The 17,859-nt window shown below is 38.9% G+C and overlaps 1 protein-coding gene across 2 annotated transcripts in view; it reads left to right on the top strand.

The window, feature by feature from the left end:
• The window catches only part of LOC131431578 (paired amphipathic helix protein Sin3a), a 33,222-nt gene extending 19,670 nt beyond the window's left edge, over nt 1-13,552 (top strand). The window contains exons 4-11 of one of the 2 annotated variants that reach the window (XM_058597384.1): nt 27-185; nt 272-512; nt 583-1,130; nt 1,216-1,545; nt 1,627-1,833; nt 1,908-2,126; nt 5,981-6,469; nt 12,322-13,552. In XM_058597384.1, the coding sequence (XP_058453367.1) occupies nt 27-185; nt 272-512; nt 583-1,130; nt 1,216-1,545; nt 1,627-1,833; nt 1,908-2,126; nt 5,981-6,469; nt 12,322-12,558 (2,430 nt within the window). In that variant the 3' untranslated portion in view covers nt 12,559-13,552. Of the gene's footprint in view, nt 1-26; nt 186-271; nt 513-582; nt 1,131-1,215; nt 1,546-1,626; nt 1,834-1,907; nt 2,127-2,516; nt 5,433-5,980; nt 6,470-12,321 lie in introns of those variants that run through there. The other variant, XM_058597385.1, reaches the window with a different exon arrangement.
• Nucleotides 13,553-17,859: the final 4,307 nt, after the last annotated feature.

Raw genomic sequence — 17,859 nt, 5'->3', positions numbered from 1 at the left:
TTACCTCTTCTTTTTTTGTCCGGTAGGGTTTCAATAAGCAATGGCGCGAGCAGAACGAAAAGTACTATCTGAAATCCTTGGATCACCAAGGTATTAACTTTAAGCAGAACGACATTAAGGCTCTAAGATCGAAAAGTTTATTCAATGAAATTGAAACACTTTTTGATGAGGTGAGTTACATGAAGGTAAAAGCAAACTACCTCTGGCTGTGGTTGACATATTTGCTACAAATACTTCTTTTTTTATTGTTAATTCCTTTCGCGTTGATCAGCGTCACGAACAGAGCGAGGACGTCGGCACCAATCCGTTGACCAGTGGGCCGCACTTGATTTTACCGTACAAGGACAAAACAATACTGGACGATGCGGCCAACCTTTTGATTCATCACGTCAAACGACAAACGGGCATCCAGAAGCAGGAGAAGGGTCGTATCAAACACATTCTGCGGCAGTTTGTTCCGGACCTTTTCTTCGCACCCCGTCAGCAGCTGAGCGATGATGAACGGGAAGATGGTGAGTACTGACACCGAAAAACGGTCAATTTTTCGGTACTAATTTCTCGTATCTTTGCTCCCACTTACAGACATGGACGTCGATCAAGAGCACGAGGATGAAAGCAAAACCTCAGTAAAAAATGGCAATAAAAATGGCGGAAGCAGCAATAGCACAACAGGTAGCTCCGTTGGAGGAAACGGTGAAGGTAACAGCAGTAGTGGTAATGCTGGCGAACAGCAGCAGAACAAGGATTCTGCGGCAGCATTGATAAAAGAGGAAACACCCGATAGTACAACCGGCGCTAAGGCGTCATCGACAGCTTTGAACAATGCATCCGAAAGTGGATCAGCAGTAGCAGCAGTAGCATCGGCCGGATCGATAGCTGCTGCTAGTGGCAATCAGTCGACTGGTAGTAGTGCAGTTGCCGGTGACCCTAGTAGTGCTAACGTCGTGAATCGAGAATCAACGACGGACGATAGCGGCAAAGAAGGTTCGGTCGACGAAGCCATCAAAATGGAAATCAAACAAGAGAATGATCCAGAGCAGTCAGGTAGTAACTGTCAGAGCGCTCAATCGGCACAGCAGCAATCATCGCTGAACCCACCGTTGCCTGCCCATGCCATCAGCAAACATCTGGTAAGTATCGTTGCTTGCTCGTAGCAGTACCCAATGCGACGATGTCGGAAATTTAATAACCTTTTTCTGTCCTCTTTAATTCTAGGAGGAAGCTTACACGCTATTTTTCACCAACAACAACTGGTACCTGTTCTTGCGGTTACATACCATTTTGTGTGATCGACTCCGGACGATTTACGAGCGAGCACAGATTATTGCGACCGAGGAAAAAGCTTATCAAATCAGCCGTACCAACAGTACCGCAACCGCCCTCCGGTTGAAACCGAAGAGCGAAATCAAAGTGGAAGACTTCTATGCCACGTTTCTTGAAATGTTGAAGAATGTGCTGGACGGCAATATGGAGGCGGGTAATTTCGAAGACTCCCTGCGGGAGATGTTCGGCATCCACGCCTACATTGCATTTACGCTAGACAGAGTAAGTTTTTCAGCATTACTTTTGTTGTTTTTTTTATCGTGGAACAGTTTGTTTGATGTTGCCTTCTTCTGTGTGTTACAGGTTGTTCAGAACGCAGTAAGGCAACTGCAGCACTGTGTGACCGAGCGAGGGGCTCTCGAGTGTGTTGAACTGTTCCAGCTCGAACAACGTAAAGGTGGTGCTGGTGGACTGTGTCGTACTGCGAATCGTCGTGTCGTCCACGAACTAGCCTACCAACGCAAAGCCGAAGCAGCTCTGCAGGATGAAAACTGCTTCAAGGTTTATGTTGTACGTATCAGGTGATCACCGATTGAAGATGTGTACTCATATGTATTTTTTTCTCTTCATTCCTTCTTCTGCAGTATAAAATCGATTGTCGGGTTACAATTGAACTGCTAGATACGGAGACGGACGAGCAGGCACAGAACTTCAAGAACGCTCAAAACTTCAGCAACTACGTAGACCGATTATCGAATCCGGCCGCCACGGGAACGGGAAGCGAAAGTGGTGCCAGCATAACCGGTGGGCTTGGATTGCATTCCAATCTGGAGATTAAAACGGAAAAACCGGACGATGATATGGTAAGTGCTAGTGTACGAATCATATTTTCAATATTTAATTTGATTGCAACCTACTGTGAAGTGGCGCACAAATTAATTGCGAGAATTGTAAATAACAGCATCAGTTCATCCAACTGCCATCAGTTGATACGTTTTCTGTTTTCAAAATTCTGTGATTTTAAGTTGGAATTAGTTTCTCTAGTTTTACCGTTTGTTTGTTGTTTTTTTTCGGGGATCACGATGAACTTGTACCTTTTGAATTAAGGTTTCGTTTTCGCCCTTCGTATTTTTTGCGTTTACAATAACATTCTCCGTTTTTATTGGAATCGTACCCTCCCCTTCTAGTACAAAGAACATAACCCACTAATTTAAGCTTTCTCTTCACATTGATCTTTTTTTTCTCCGTGCCAGGTCAAACAAGAATGAATGATAGAATGATACGAAACGAAGAATAGGAACAATCGTAAATCGATTATAGTTCAGTGATAATATTCTCTGTAGAAACGTGAAGACATAAAGTTTTGATTGTAGATAACTCAGACCCACATTTGCTACATTTGAGAATGCACAACCAACATAGCTGTGGACTGCGGTATTTAAGTACTATAAGCGCATACTAGAGTATTAGCTTCTCTCTGCCAGCGAGAACGGTCTAAACGAGTGAACGCGTTTGTTATACTGTAGGCTTTTATCGTATTGCATATTGTAGATAATGATTCTCTTCTTTGGAAGTCCCCCCCGACATCACCGATAATGTTAGTGGTTAGTTTTATTTCCGAGTTTGTGCGTTACAACCGCTCACTTATATGTTCCTTACCGCGAGAAGCAGCACGACGAGGCATTCTGTTTCTGTATGTATATATGAAACATTGAAAAAACAAGAAAACCAAGATGAAATTTTAAAAGTCGAATTCATGTTGCATTGGGTTGTTCGAAAGATATTTTGTTACACAAGTTTCAAAGAGAACGAACACATTTTTTTCATGTGCCAAAATTTATTGCAATCACCAATAAAAAGTTCGATTCCCTCTCAAAGTTGTGATCTGAATGGAAAGAATACGAAATATTTTCCCATTCCCCTGCTGCATTTCGATCTAGCTCTGAACAAAGCACTAGGGGGACGGTACCTCCTCTCATCTCAGCTGTATAGTAGTCAACTCATTTACTTAAACCATAAGTCAGAGTGAGATTTGCTATCTCGAACTATTTTTTCTGCGATATTGCTTCTTAGAGCCGAAGCGAAGACATTGTGTACTCAAGTCTGTTTCATGTGGTGGATGCAAATCCTAAAACAATTCACATAAGAACCATTCGCATAAAAAATCGCAAACCAAAGAAAATTGTTGCTAGATCTTAAAAACTCATGAAACGTCGAAATTCGAAATGATCTCTAAAAAATATTCACTTAGAAATATTTCGTGAATTCCGAAATAGAGATTTGGTTTGGATGCCAAATGCTTTAAAAGTGCATCAAACGTTGAGATCAGGCGTTATCTCGAAAATATATTTTTTTAACAGAGAAAAAAAGATTGTAAGTTCAAGAGAGTCGTCTTGAAAAAAGATCGCGATAACACCATATTCGTTTCTATGTCAAAACAAGAAAATCTCATACTGAAAATTCGGATAAATAACCGGATTATTAAAAAAAAATCACATAAACGGATCAGGGTCATGTCGCCGAAAGCCGTTTCGCCGAAAGGGTCATTTCACCGAATGTCATTTCGCCGAATGGACCACTTCGCCGAATGTCTTTTCGCCGAAAGCCATTTCGCCGATTCCTGCAATTGTCTTAAAATCGTAATGAGAATCGTTTTAAAATAAAGACAAATTAAAGATGATAACGTTACCGCCCATTTATTGACCTACAATCGTACTTCTTGAATAAAGATTGATTAATGAACCTCAGAACGGAGTTCCCAAAGAAACTTGCTGACTATTACCCACTAATCATCAAAGCAAGTCCATAGGTATCTACCAAGCAAATGTATGTGATATTTTCCGTTTACTAAATATAAAAATATCTAATGCGGCTTCGCCACATCGATTTGATTCGTGTGCTGTCTGACCTCGCTACCGCTCGTTCGGACCTAACTAAAGCAAAGAAAACTAGCTTTGAGTAGAACGGGCAAACAAGGCGGTTACAGGTTTGTATGCAAGAGGCTCCCGCTTCCGACGGCGGGTCGGCGGTCAACTCAGCCGGCGTCGCCTCGGCGGCTTTATGCCGCCGAGCCATCTTGGTTTCGGTTATGAGGCTGCGCCACATCAGTTATACACGAGGTATAATAACACAAAAGTTTGATGTTTTCGAAATTACCCTTTCGGCGAAATGGCATTCGATGAAACGACTTTCGGCGAAATGGCTTTCGGCGAAATGACCCGCTCCCATAAAAAACTGCATTACTTTGTAAATTCTCATAAAAAAATCGAATGACAAGGAAAATTCGCATGAAAAACTACAAAAATCACAAAAGACTTGAGTATATTCGATTTTATCCCAATTCGATAATTTGAAAGCCATTTAATCGACACGGCGACTCTACTGGTAAGATGGACTATTGGTACAATAACCCTATTTGTCTTGTTCAACGTTGCAGGAATTTGTTATCGCATTTTGTTAGTGTTTCAAAACTAATGTGGAATGGGACTGACATAAAAAAAAACTGATACGTGAGTTTTCAATTTCATTACAATAGATTGATTGATGATTAGCACGCACGGAAATTTTGTTCTCTTTGGAACGTTCGTTCACGAAATTAATTTTTATAAAAATCAAACATGTTTGGAATCGAAATTAGGATTGCAAAGTTCGTACTAGTTTTGCGAACTTCGGTAGTACTCCGCGACGGGTAAATTTTATCTTCCCTTTCTATTGGATGAAAACGAAGCGTAGATGTCGATCTAAGAAATGTTGAGCAGTATTTCTCGAACTATATATTCTTCAGAACTACAACGGTACCGTACCGTAATTCCTTGTGTTAGATGCAAATTTTAAAAGCTAACTAATAAAGAATAAACAATCCAATCGAACTGGACTGCCTTTTATTTGAATATCGCTCCACGTTCCTGCTGAATCTGATCGTTTGTTCGAAGATCGAAGTCTAGATGTTCTATTATTTGAAAAGAAAAATAAATCAGAAGAGAAGCGTAAGGACAATTGCTATAGTGCAGAAGAAGAGAAGAAGACAAAACCGAGTAGGTATTGCTTAGAGTTTTCAACTTATGCTCTTATGATTTAAAAAACTATAATTGTAATGCGAATCAATCCAAACACTATATGTTTGTCTTTACATATAAAGTATTGTGGTGTACAGTGGGATCTAGCATTTTTTTTGTCTATGTTGGTTTATTTTCTCCTAGAGTAATGTATTTATTATCTCTTATAATTTGTTCTTAACCAATCCCAATCGGATTTTTTACCCTTCGAAAATCGTTCTTAGGTTACCTTTAATTTGATTTTCGTACTATCAACTATCTCATTTACAAATATTTATTGGCGGCAAATTACGCATTGATCGTGTATTTTTTAAAACAATATAACTATAAGAAACCAATGACGTTGGAAATAATCTTAAGTTTGACCTGGTACTGATGAAGAGATTCGTTCAACATCTTAAAGTCGCAACGTACCAAAATACTAAGAAATGTGTTAGACCAGAAGAGGAATGAATGTATTCTTTTAACATTGCTGTGTAATGATGATTCCATTTGCTTCAAGTAGAAATTTTTAGTTGGCTTTTATTCTTTTCTACTCCGACGGCATGAATTCGATTCCGATCGAGCAGTTTCATTTGCATGTATTTTTTCTCAATGTGTAACTATAATCAATTTTGCTACCGGAAATGCTAATAGCGTACTTGTTTTACTCATTGAAACAGAACTACATCTGCGGTCCCAGAAAAGCTTTGTTCCTGCAGCGTAATCTGCGTCGATGTAAAAAATCGATCCCGACATCGGCGATCGATTCGGTAGTGGCGGTAGCAACATTGAAGGAGGATACCACAACGGACGGTGTCAGCGGATCCAGCGGTGGCAAATCACCCCTGGTTAGTGGCGGAACGACGACCACTGGTCCGAAAAATAACAACACGGCATCGATTGAAATGGGCACGAACAACAATAATAATAACAACAACAATATCAACTCGAGCAAAAAGGGAGGCGACGATGTCATCATCACGAGTGCGGTGTGGAACAACAAGAGTAAAACACCCCCGGAACGATTACCAAGCAGTAATGGCGACCAGAACTACTACGTGGACGATCGTGAGCAGCTCAGATTGAACGTGAACAACTACAAGATTTGCTATGTACTGAATAAGGATCATATTTTCTACAAACGAAAATCATTGCTGAGGGCAAAAGAGGTAAGTGCCGAATAATATTGCTAGCATCATTCGCTGCTACGTTTTTTTCCTTGACAAGGAATAATTTAATTGAGAAAAATCGGGTATCTTCGAGGCATTGATGAAGCTGTCAGTGACATCAAAAGAGCATTCTTGTGTGATTAAATGGGTTGTAGAAATACTCCAACAATCATAATGGGTATTGGTCTGAAATACACTCATTGCTCACTATAACGTTAATTCAGTCGCCGGCGGTCTGCAAAATAATTTCTAATGAAAGGAAATTGTTTCTGCTTTGTCAGAGCAGAGTTTCAAGAAAGAATCTGCAACACAGGAAATATCGATTACTCATCAATAGGTATTTGATCCATAATGCCCGCCCCATCTTAACTAATGCCATTCCGATATTCTATCACTTCTAATTAAGTGCTCATTTGCCATTATTTTTCTCCTATCGCTATAAAACAATTTCCCTAGTCTACTGTGATTTTTTTTATTTAAAAGATTTGCCTATTTGCGTACAAGCTTTACGTGGCCGATTGAGCTGAGTTTTTAGCTAAAAACTTTTTTGTATTGGATCTCGTTGTCACCCTTTTTCTAGGGGGAGAGGAGCTTCCATTTCCCTCCTGCGAGAATTGAGGGGCAGTTTGTTCGCGGTTCGTCTCGTCATCCATTGCCGCATCGGTGATATTGTTGTTGATTTTGTTGCTAGTTGTTGTAGATGCATCTTGTTGTACATTGTTTGCAGTTGCTGGTTGGTTGGATGGTAAGCTGTTAACTGCAGCTGGTGTACTTTGTTCTATAGAGGATACGTTGGATGGTTTCGTTGAAGGGGATGCGTCACTGTTGTTGGTGACTGTCACAGGTGTACTGGGGTTGCTTGGGGTTGGTGTAAAGAAAGCACCGTTGTCCTTTGGTGTAGTCTCCTTGTCCAGTTTATCACATGGCTTACCGTAGTGAACAGCTTTTTGGCAGTATTGACATGTGCCCATCTGATTGTCATAGGTAACAAGTGATTTGCACGGAATTCTGGTATCCTGACCGAATGTCACATAAGAAGGTATAGGCCTTCTCAAGCGCATGCGTAACAAACGTACACCATTTAGAATACCGGGGAAAAAATTCTTCCACTTTTCTTTTTCGATAGAAAGAATCTCTCCGTATTGGGACATAGTTTTGCGAATGTAAGGATCGATGACGCTTGAGGGAAGATCATGCACACGCACTTCTATAGCACTATCTTCCATATATACTGGAATGTTGTACTTGATATTTTCATTCTCCACATAGTGCACATTATTATTGTCTTTAGCGAATTGAATTGCGCCCAACTCTTTATAGAACTGGATATAAACAACATTATTGGTCTTATTGCATTGAAGTAAATGCACAAGATGCATTTGCTCCTTAAGCAAACCTTCAAGTTCTCGTATCGAAGGTCGAATTTTGCACTGCTTGAAGTCAACAATAATTGTATTCTTTCGTGTCGGCGGTAGCTTTTGTTCGTATGGTTCACTCATTTTCGAGGTCTATTGTTCACTACACAATACTGTACTTGGTTTCTTCTGTCCCCAATGTAAGCGGTTTTGTTTTATCGACTTACTTGGATGAGATGTGAAAGCGAACTGATACTGTGATTTTGATTACTAAGCCCGTTTATATAAGAGATTTTTTCGGATCCAGGAGGCGAATGGCCACAATCACAGTTTTCAGTATTTTGTTCAATTATGAAATATAATTTTCCGTTTGACATAAACAATACGATGTTCTGGAAAATTGGTAGATATTTTGGAACGAAACTTCATAGGGTTGCTCATGCAGTTCTTATATCGTAGTCCGCCTCGAAACTTCCAACCAATAAAGGTGTCGTTTCCATCACCTTCACTCTAATAGATCTACCTTTTCACCGATCACTCTGTAAAGCACATTTGATTACATAATTATCTCACTGTGAGTTTCTAGCAAAAGTTCATTTTTACGTGCGCTATTGCTTCATCCGCAAGCGATATTTGTACCGGCAACCGAGTTTTCGACATGTTAAGCAATCTTGGTTCTGCCATTGTTGCAAAATGTAGTAGAATTTCACTCCGTTGAACGGAAATTCAATTTTTTTTTCAGGACGATGTCATATTAAGGTCAGCTGTTGTGTAGTTCTACATCTCGGTAGTTTATATTTTAAAATTCGACCTGAAATCATTTTCAATGCCCATTGGATCTAAGCACTAACTCTAAATGGTTCCTTTGACCTTTTTTGTAAAAATTGTTATTCAGGTCTTTTCGCGTACAAGCTTTACGTGGCTGATTGGCTTATATTTTTGTTAAACAATATTTCTTTTTGCTGTTGGATCTCGTTGTCACTCTTTTTCTAGGGGGAGAGAAGCTTCCATTTCCATCTAACGAGGTTCGAGGGTTACTTTGTCTGTGGTTCATATCATCATCAATTGCTTCATCGTCGTTGTTGTGTGTGGTTTCCGTTTTCTTTGATGATCGCATTCTTGGACTTGTTGATAATTTCTGTATATGCGCCTTGTTGTATATTGATTGCAACTGATGGTTGGTTTGAGTCTGAAAGCAGTTTTGAAGCAGAGGTACCGGGTTCACTAGTTAGTTACCGATACTGAACGGTTGTTCTTGTTTTTGGTTGAAGATGTCCTTTTCGCAGTTTCAGTGCAAGGTTTGCCGTAGTGTGCAGGTTGTTCACAAAACTGACATATAACCAGCTGATTTTCATAGGTTTTCAGCGTTTAACACGAATGTATCCCACCTTGATCACAAATGATGTAAGATTGAATTGCCTTACGTAGTTGCATACGTACCACTCGCACGCCATTCCGAGTGCTGGGGAAAAAATCCGCCATACTTCCCTTTCGATGAAAAGAATTTCACCGTATAGCGACATATTTTGCGGGGGAAGGTCATACACGCGTACTTCTATGGCATTGTCCACCATGTACACAGGGATTTTGTTTTTTGATTATTGTCACATTCAACACTGCACCTCGTTGTAAACTGAAGCGAATATAATTGCATCACTTTCACGTTTATACATAATGTACACACAGTTAGACGCATTGTTGAAATGAATCTCCGTTGCATTATTAGCGTCTAGATGCATCCGTTCTTTAAGTAAGATTTCAATTTCATTTGCTGCTGGTTGGACTTTACGGCGCTTGAAATTAATAAAAATTGTATTTGGTCTTGTAGGCCTAGTTTCAAACTATGTTAAATCGTATTTGTCCATGTCGTACACTCTAGTGTTCACTACACTGTATTGTCTTTGTTTCTGTCGTCTCGACCGCAAGCAATTTTCGACTGTGTCGGGTGAGATGCAAGCACGAACTGACCTCTTAAATCAATTGGTCGGTTCCTATTTGGCAAATTTCCTGGAATAGAGCCATGAATTGGGATTCAAACTATTATGATTTTTTGAATAATTATTCAATAAATCGTTCAAACTCCCTCCTGTATGGTCCAGGAAAAATGGATCGATTTTATCAACCCTTCAAGTCTATGATGAACTGCCGCTAACTCTGTTAAATGAAGAGGGTTATTCAAGTTTGAAAGAGGCGGAAATATTTTTGTTGAATACGCCTGAAATCCATCAGTATAAAACATTCAATTATTACATTAAACTCAGATTATGAATGTGTCGCCAAAAAGGTTGAACCTGGCATGAATTTACAAATAATTTCTATTTCTGAAACAAAACTCAACAAAAAAACTACAAGGATCAGCCCCATGGGGTTGTTCGAGCCATTGATGTGGAACAAGGCAACCAAAATTTGTAATGATCTACAATCAAAAAGTTCAATCAATCCGACCATCATTCGTCTTGAGGCACGTTTTTGTCTTGCTGTCTAGCAGCAACCTATCTCTAGCATGCTACGAGTAGGAATGAAACGCTAGCTTTAATTTCGCTTCTATTTATAGATTCGGGTGCTTCCAACAGCTTCGCTTCTGCATCGATTGACCAATCAGATCGATACTCTCTCTTTGATACATCGTTTACTCCTTCAAAACCGTCGTCTATGGCAGGGAAATCTGGTATGCCAACGATTGTTAGCAGCCAAATAGGACACTGTTCGCTACTAATCAAAATTTCAATTATATATAATTGAAAATACGTGGCTTGATACATTCAAATCGAAACATCCTATCAAATGGTGAAATAATATTAATAATTGATACAAAATAGACTGAGCTGTAAGTGTTTAAAACCTGAACACATTTCTACGTGTAGTTCTTCTTGAGTCTCTGATTTGCACCCCTATATAGAAAATAAAGATGTGTTCCACATCAAAATAACGAAGAAACGTTACTGATTTTGTCGTTTATTTGACGTCGCCGGGGGTATAAGTAATATCATTCACAACACATTACTATATCTCGTTGTGGTTCTTTTCTCGGAAGAAAGAAAATCGCATGATCATATAGATCTACTGGTTCACTGGTAACTTCTTCGTCCATTCATTCCGTGTCGCTGCTGTTGCTTTGGTGTTTGTTATTGGAAACATCGTAGGATTTTGTAGTTCCGTGTTCGCCTTTATTAGTTTTCCGATGGATCGCATTGTTGCTAGCAGTAAAAGACATATCTTTTTGTATATCGATTGTAGTTAATGATTAGATAATAGTTTTTCATTGTTCTCGATGGGAATTGGTGTTGTAGTAGTTCCGTAGTCCTTGGAGGTACATGTTTTGTTCGGTTTCTTATCGTAGTGAATCTGTTTCTAACAATATTGACATGTGGTTAGTCGTAGAAGATCAGCGATGTACATAGATGCATTGTATTCTGAGTTTTCATACTGCAACATGCTTCAAACATAATCCTCGGTCATGCACACGCTATTCTATGACATAATCCTACTCGTAAAATGGTTTGTTGTTTTCGGTGATTTCATGTTCAACATAATGTATGCTGTTATTGTCAGCTGCAAATTGAAGTACTGTGGATAATTAAATCACGCACATTCTTCAGATTGAGATGCAACTACTCCTCAAGCAAAACTGGGAACTCTAAAGCAGAAGCTCGAATTTAACATCTTTAAATTAGGTTTGCCAATCTCGAAATAATCTTTCTGTTGTTTACACTTTATTGTTCTTGGAATTTTATCCGTCGTTGTGACGACTGTATCGAATGGTACACAAAGGCGAATTCTTGTTTGTTTTGTTTAGCTTGAAGTCCACAGAAATGCTTCTACTGCGTTGAATGCACTCAAATAAAGTTACACAAGATTCAAGGCAATTATCAATTTCCCATGGTGGTTTTTGCTATTATATAGACATTTTTATTTACCGAGGCTCTGGTTGATCATTCTTAATCCACGCAGCGTAATGCGCAGAACGCATACAAATTTTCTTTAACGTTTGGAATCGTTTCGCATGCTATACCACTGTCCATACTTGAACGGTTTTCAAATTTTATCTAGATTTATTTTGTGCTCGGAGGAACTGCTCTCGGTTGCAGAATTTCCCAGAAATCTAGTGTCATTGGGATCGTAGCAATAGCTGAACAATTGTCTTTGTCCTGTGTACCTTCGAGTTAGCAGTAAAATCTGTTGACACAGAAGATCCAGCTCCGTGTCAGAATTCGTCTTTGGAACAGTTTCTACAGGAGTTCTTTAAATCAAAACCGCTATTGAAGATCAATTGATCTCCAGGATAGCTCAAGTACATAGCGGTTCAATAAATTAGAGAATGTTCCCAAATTCGCGTTGCCCCTCAACATTTTTGCCTTCCATTCTCCACTTTTTCAATTTTTTATTGTTTTGTTATTGGTGAAAACTTAGGGCTGCAATTTTTTTACTTTATAAGAAAAAGGAAATAACTCAAATCATTAATTTTTCTTCTTACTTTCAATCAACCTGTTTCCGCAGACCCACCCAGCGGTTACGAAAGCCATGCACCAGCGGTTCGATGCCTTCGTTCAGCGATGGCTCGATCGAAACGTCAGCGAAGCCCAGCAGACGATGTGCAACGAGTGGTTACTGGGCAGCACCCGGTTCGATCTGGTGAAGAATGTGACCGTGATCAAGCGAGTCAACGACGTCAACCGGACACCGTACAGGTTGTACAATCGATACAAGTTGGAAAAGATCGACCATCAGAGCTAAACAGCGAGTGTTCCAACGGGGAAGTGAACGTGAGAAACACCTCCACGCATACACACACACACACACACACACACACACACACACACACACACACACACACACAGAAATTGTGAGTAAACATAGTATGACATAGTATTAGGGTGAGACAAAATACTTTGCCGATCTAGTTACTGTCGGGAGCATTGTAATTATAGAACGTAAGAAAGAATATTTCCTTTTTCTTTTTTGTTTTGAAAGAAAATCGTTTTATTGTCGATCATCCATTTTTATTGAATTGATTACTATGTAAACAGAGTTTTTAATCTTTATGAGAGTCGATTTGAAAAAAAATTACGAAAAATACAAAAACTTATCGAGAATCTTGTACAATAGAGCAATTAAATGAGTCTTGCAAAACGATCATAGTTAAACTATTGATAAAATAGTTTTATTTAGACCTAAGAGCTACACAATAATTGTTTTCATTACGCTAGTTGAGCTCGTTAATTTAAATAGAATGCAAAACAACAAACTATGAAATAAGGAGCACCATTGCGTGTGGGTAAATAAATCACCCTAACGATTACAATAGAGAGTAGTTTTTACTAGCTGGTAAGGTAACCGATCCAATCCATGCCTAGACATTTTATTAATCTATCTTCTATACTGAAGTTAGTCTCCTCCCTGCGTGCGGAAGGCTGTTGCGTGCAAGACGAACGAACGTACGTTCGTTCGATATTGTGCGAACGTGTGCGCGCAAGCTGGTCGGAAAGGTTATAACGATACAAAATCTCATCCATACATCATAACAACAAATGCTTCGTGCGAGAGCAACTATTTTCCTTCATAAGCTAAGTATGCATACAAAACACACATACATTTAGAGTCGATAGTAAGTAGAGAGAACGATACAAGTTGAGATGTTTTCCACTGTGAATACAAGCATTACAGCAATGTGAATATTTAATGAAAAAAAACGGCGAAACAATGTCAATAAATGTAAAGTTATTTGAAACACCTTAGTTATTTATTTTGCATCCGAAATTAACAACCTATTTACGAAGTCAGTCCGGGATTTGTCTCTAAAGCATGTGCTTAGTTATCGAAAAGAGGCTATTGACTACGATAAAAAATTGGACAAACATAATTAAGGACCACACTGATTAAATGATCAAACTTTAAATTTATTGAAAACAGCTCGTGAAAATTAAAAAAAAAACAGGCGTCTTATGATTATTCTGCATAAACCATGTTAACAGCGCTAGTTAATTCGTAGATTCCGCTTTTCAGCCGACAGGTGCAAGTCTCTTGCAAAACGAAGTTATTCACACCGATTCTGCAATCCGACGGATTTGTGATACGAACGAATCTACACTTTCGTTCGAGTTCGAATTTTGCATTCTTTATTCCGTTCGACTTGTATGATTCGATCGACTCTCGTTCGGGAACACTTGAAATTTCGAACACTAACTATCAAAGCTGTCAACACTACTGACACGTTCTATATTATTTAATTGATTCGTTTCTTAGTAAACGAAACCGTCACACTTGTATAAACAAATTAGAACGATTCTAAACCGAACATAAGTAATACGTACGCAAGTCGATCGAGTAATGTTTGAAAATTTTACAACTCGAACGAATGATATTCGAGTTCATACCCAACTCGAACGGAATGCAGAATGAAAATGGCACATTCGATCGGAATATTTCGAATCGATGGACGTACAGAATAGGGGTGATTATTGTGATTCTGTGTCATAATCGGGAACCGTTTTAAAATCCCCATTGACGTATGATTCATCGTTCATTATGACATAATCAAACTTAACAATGTGTACAACTTTCGTACTCCTGCTCTGGCTACAGTATTTTACTTACGTTTGGGTTACGGTCCGGTTCGTTTCACGGTTTTCTATACTGTTGCGTGTGATATTCCCAGGTTCGTTCCGATGAAAAGGCTTGAATCACGCTTGAAAACGTTGGGCACTTTTCAACCGGTCAGATGTCCTACAAACGCGGTTATAACATGCCGAATTTGAGTGAGGGAACTAAAATTTTATCTTGCATGCGATTTTGATTATTTGTTCCTCGGTTCTCCTCTATTCTGTACGTAAGTAGTGTTGACAGCTTTGATGGTTAGTGTTCGAAATTTCAAGTGTCCCCGAACGAGAGTCGATCGAATCATACAAGTCGAACGGAATAAAGAATGCAAAGTTCGAACTCGAACGAAAGTGTAGATTCGTTCGTATCACAAATCCGTCGGATTGCAGAATCGGGGTGAGCATTCCGCTCACCCTTCCTCACGTAACACAGTTGACGCGAATTGAGCCCACGTAACTTCATATTTTTACGGCAGCCGACTGCCCAGAGGTAAAACTGATAAAGTAAAATTCGACATCGAAAATTCATCACCTTCCCGAATGAAAAGCGATAGCTAACTAATATCATAGTAATACTTCATTTTGCTATCATTGCTTATTTAGGCATTCACCTATTCTGTACGTCGATCGATTCGAAATATTCCGATCGAATGTGCAATTTACATTCTACATTCCGTTCGAGTTGGGTATGAACCAACGTTGCCAGGTATTTATACAGATTTTTGACATCTATACCGCAATACAGATATGTACTCCCAAAATCCCGATAATTCATAAATCATACAGATAAATACCGATTTTGGTTTTTAGCTTGGATAGACATGAGAAAGGGTTGTTGTGGGACCATTTTTATTTTGATCACCAAAGTGAGCTTTAGCGAAATTTGACATTTTCCTGGTACTTATGTAAAAGAGATTCTGATACCGATATGGTACAGATAGATTTTTGCGCCGAATACAAATTTTTGGGAAAATGGCCTGGCAACGCTGGTATGAACTCGAATATCATTCGTTCGAGTTGTTCAATTTTCGAACATTACTCGATCGACTTGCGTACGCATTCATCCCTATTCTGTACGTCGATCGATTCGAAATATTCCGATCGAATGTGCAATTTCCATTCTGCATTCCGTTCGAGTTGGGTATGAACTCGAATATCATTCGTTCGAGTTGTTAAAATTTCGAACATTACTCGATCGACTTGCGTTCGTATTACTTCTGTTCGGTTTAGAATCGTTCTAATTTGTTTATACAAGTGTGACCGTTTTCTTTTACCAAGAAATGAATATAAAAAGAAAAAGAACGTGTAAGTAGTGTTGATAGCTTTGACAGTTAGTGTTCGAAATTTCAAGTGTCCCGAACGAATCATACAAGTCGAACGGAATGAAGAATGCAAAATTCGAACTCGAACGAAAATGTAGATTCGTTCGTATCACAAATCCGTCGGATTTCAGAATCGGGGTGAATATAAATAATATAGAACGTGTAAGTAGTGCTGACAGCTTTGATGGTTAGTGTTCGAAATTTCAAGTGTTCGAACGATTGAGTTCTTCTAAGAATCTAAAATTGATCCCAAAGAACTATTTTATATTCATGTACGGGAGAATAATTTTGCACACTTTTTTTTTCGTCCTGCGTTATGGTGATGGCGGTGAGCCCGCTTCGTCCGCGTCTCTTGTCGCCATTGTTTTAAAGTAGCTATTCGTCAGCAATGCTGACGTTTTACATAAGTTTATATTTAATTGCAAACATAACTTGTGTTGTAATTATATCCACCCCTATTCTGTACGTCGATCGATTCGAAATATTCCGATCGAATGTGCAATTTCCATTCTGCATTCCGTTCGAGTTGGGTATGAACTCGAATATCATTCGTTCGAGTTGTTAAAATTTCGAACATTACTCGATCGACTTGCGTACGTATTGCTTCTGTTCGGTTTAGAATTGTTCTAATTTGTTTATACAAGTGTGACCGTTTTCTTTTACCACGAAATGAATCATATAAAAAGAAAAAGAACGTGTAAGTAGTGACAGCTTTGATAGTTAGTGTTCTAAATTTCAAGTATCCCGAACGAATCATACAAGTCGAACGGAATAAAGAATGCAAAATTCGAACTCGAACGAAAGTGGAGAATCGTTCGTATCACAAATCCGTCGGATTGCAGAATCGGGGTGATCATAATCATCATTCCGTAAGTACGCGAAAGAGAGAGTTTCGATGCTTGGTTTAGTGTTTGGCACCCTAATTCTTGTTTACGTCCGTATCGACCATTCGACGAATACATACTTTCGAACGAATACGAACAAGACATTCTTGTTTTCACTCGAATGTATTCGAACGCGACTCGTTTGCCACAAAATATTTAAATATCAGTAAACTTCTTCAAATAAATGCTAAGTTATAAAGAAATCACTCAAATTCCTAGATTAACTATATGCGAAACGCTAGAATGTAGGCCGGTTTAGTTTCGAACGATACGTGTATTCAAACATCATTCTTATGAATGAGAAGTTCCATTCTCGTTTACGGACGAATAGACGAAATGCAGTGGTTTGGATCAGTTCGTCAGTTCAATGTTCCGAATCAACCGTGCGAATACATTAAAAGTAATTCAACTGATTTCCAACAGCTTCCCTTTCGAATGTAAAGGAGATTTGCGATCAAATGTAGACTATCGAAAAGATGATAAGCACCTCGATTCTGCAATCCGATGGATTTGTGATACGAACTACACTTTCGTTCGAGTTCGAATTTTGCATTCTTTATTCCGTTCGACTTGTATGATTCGATCGACTCGGGAACACTTGAAATTTCGAACACTAACCATCAAAGCTGTCAACAGTACTTACACGTTCTATCACTTCTATTCTGTACGTCGATCGATTCGAAATATTCCGATCGAATGTGCAATTTCCATTCTGCATTCCGTTCGAGTTGAGTATGAACTCGAATATCATTCGTTCGAGTTGTTGAATTTTCGAACATTACTCGATCGACTTGCGTTCGTATTACTTATGTTCGGTTTAGAATCGTTCTAATTTGTTCATACAAGTGTGACGATTTCGTTTACTAAGAAATAAATAATATAGAACGTGTAAGAAGTGTTGACAGCTTTGATGGTTGGTGTTCGAAATTTCAAGTGCTCCCGAACGAGAGTCGATCGAATAATACAAGTCGAACGGAATAAAGAATGCAAAATTCGAACTCGAACGAAAGTGTAGATTCGTTCGTATCACAAATCCGTCGGATTGCAGAATAGGGGTGTATATTATTTAATTGATTCGTTTCTTAGTAAACGAAACCGTCACACTTGTATAAACAAATTAGAACGATTCTAAACCGAACATAAGTAATACGTATGCAAGTCGATCGAGTAATGTTTGAAAATTTTACAACTCGAACGAATGATATTCGAGTTCATACCCAACTCGAACGGAAT

The sequence above is a fragment of the Malaya genurostris genome, chromosome 2 (assembly GCF_030247185.1).
Source record: "Malaya genurostris strain Urasoe2022 chromosome 2, Malgen_1.1, whole genome shotgun sequence".
NCBI lineage: Eukaryota > Metazoa > Arthropoda > Insecta > Diptera > Culicidae > Malaya > Malaya genurostris.
This window is presented reverse-complemented; position numbering and strand designations above follow the sequence as displayed.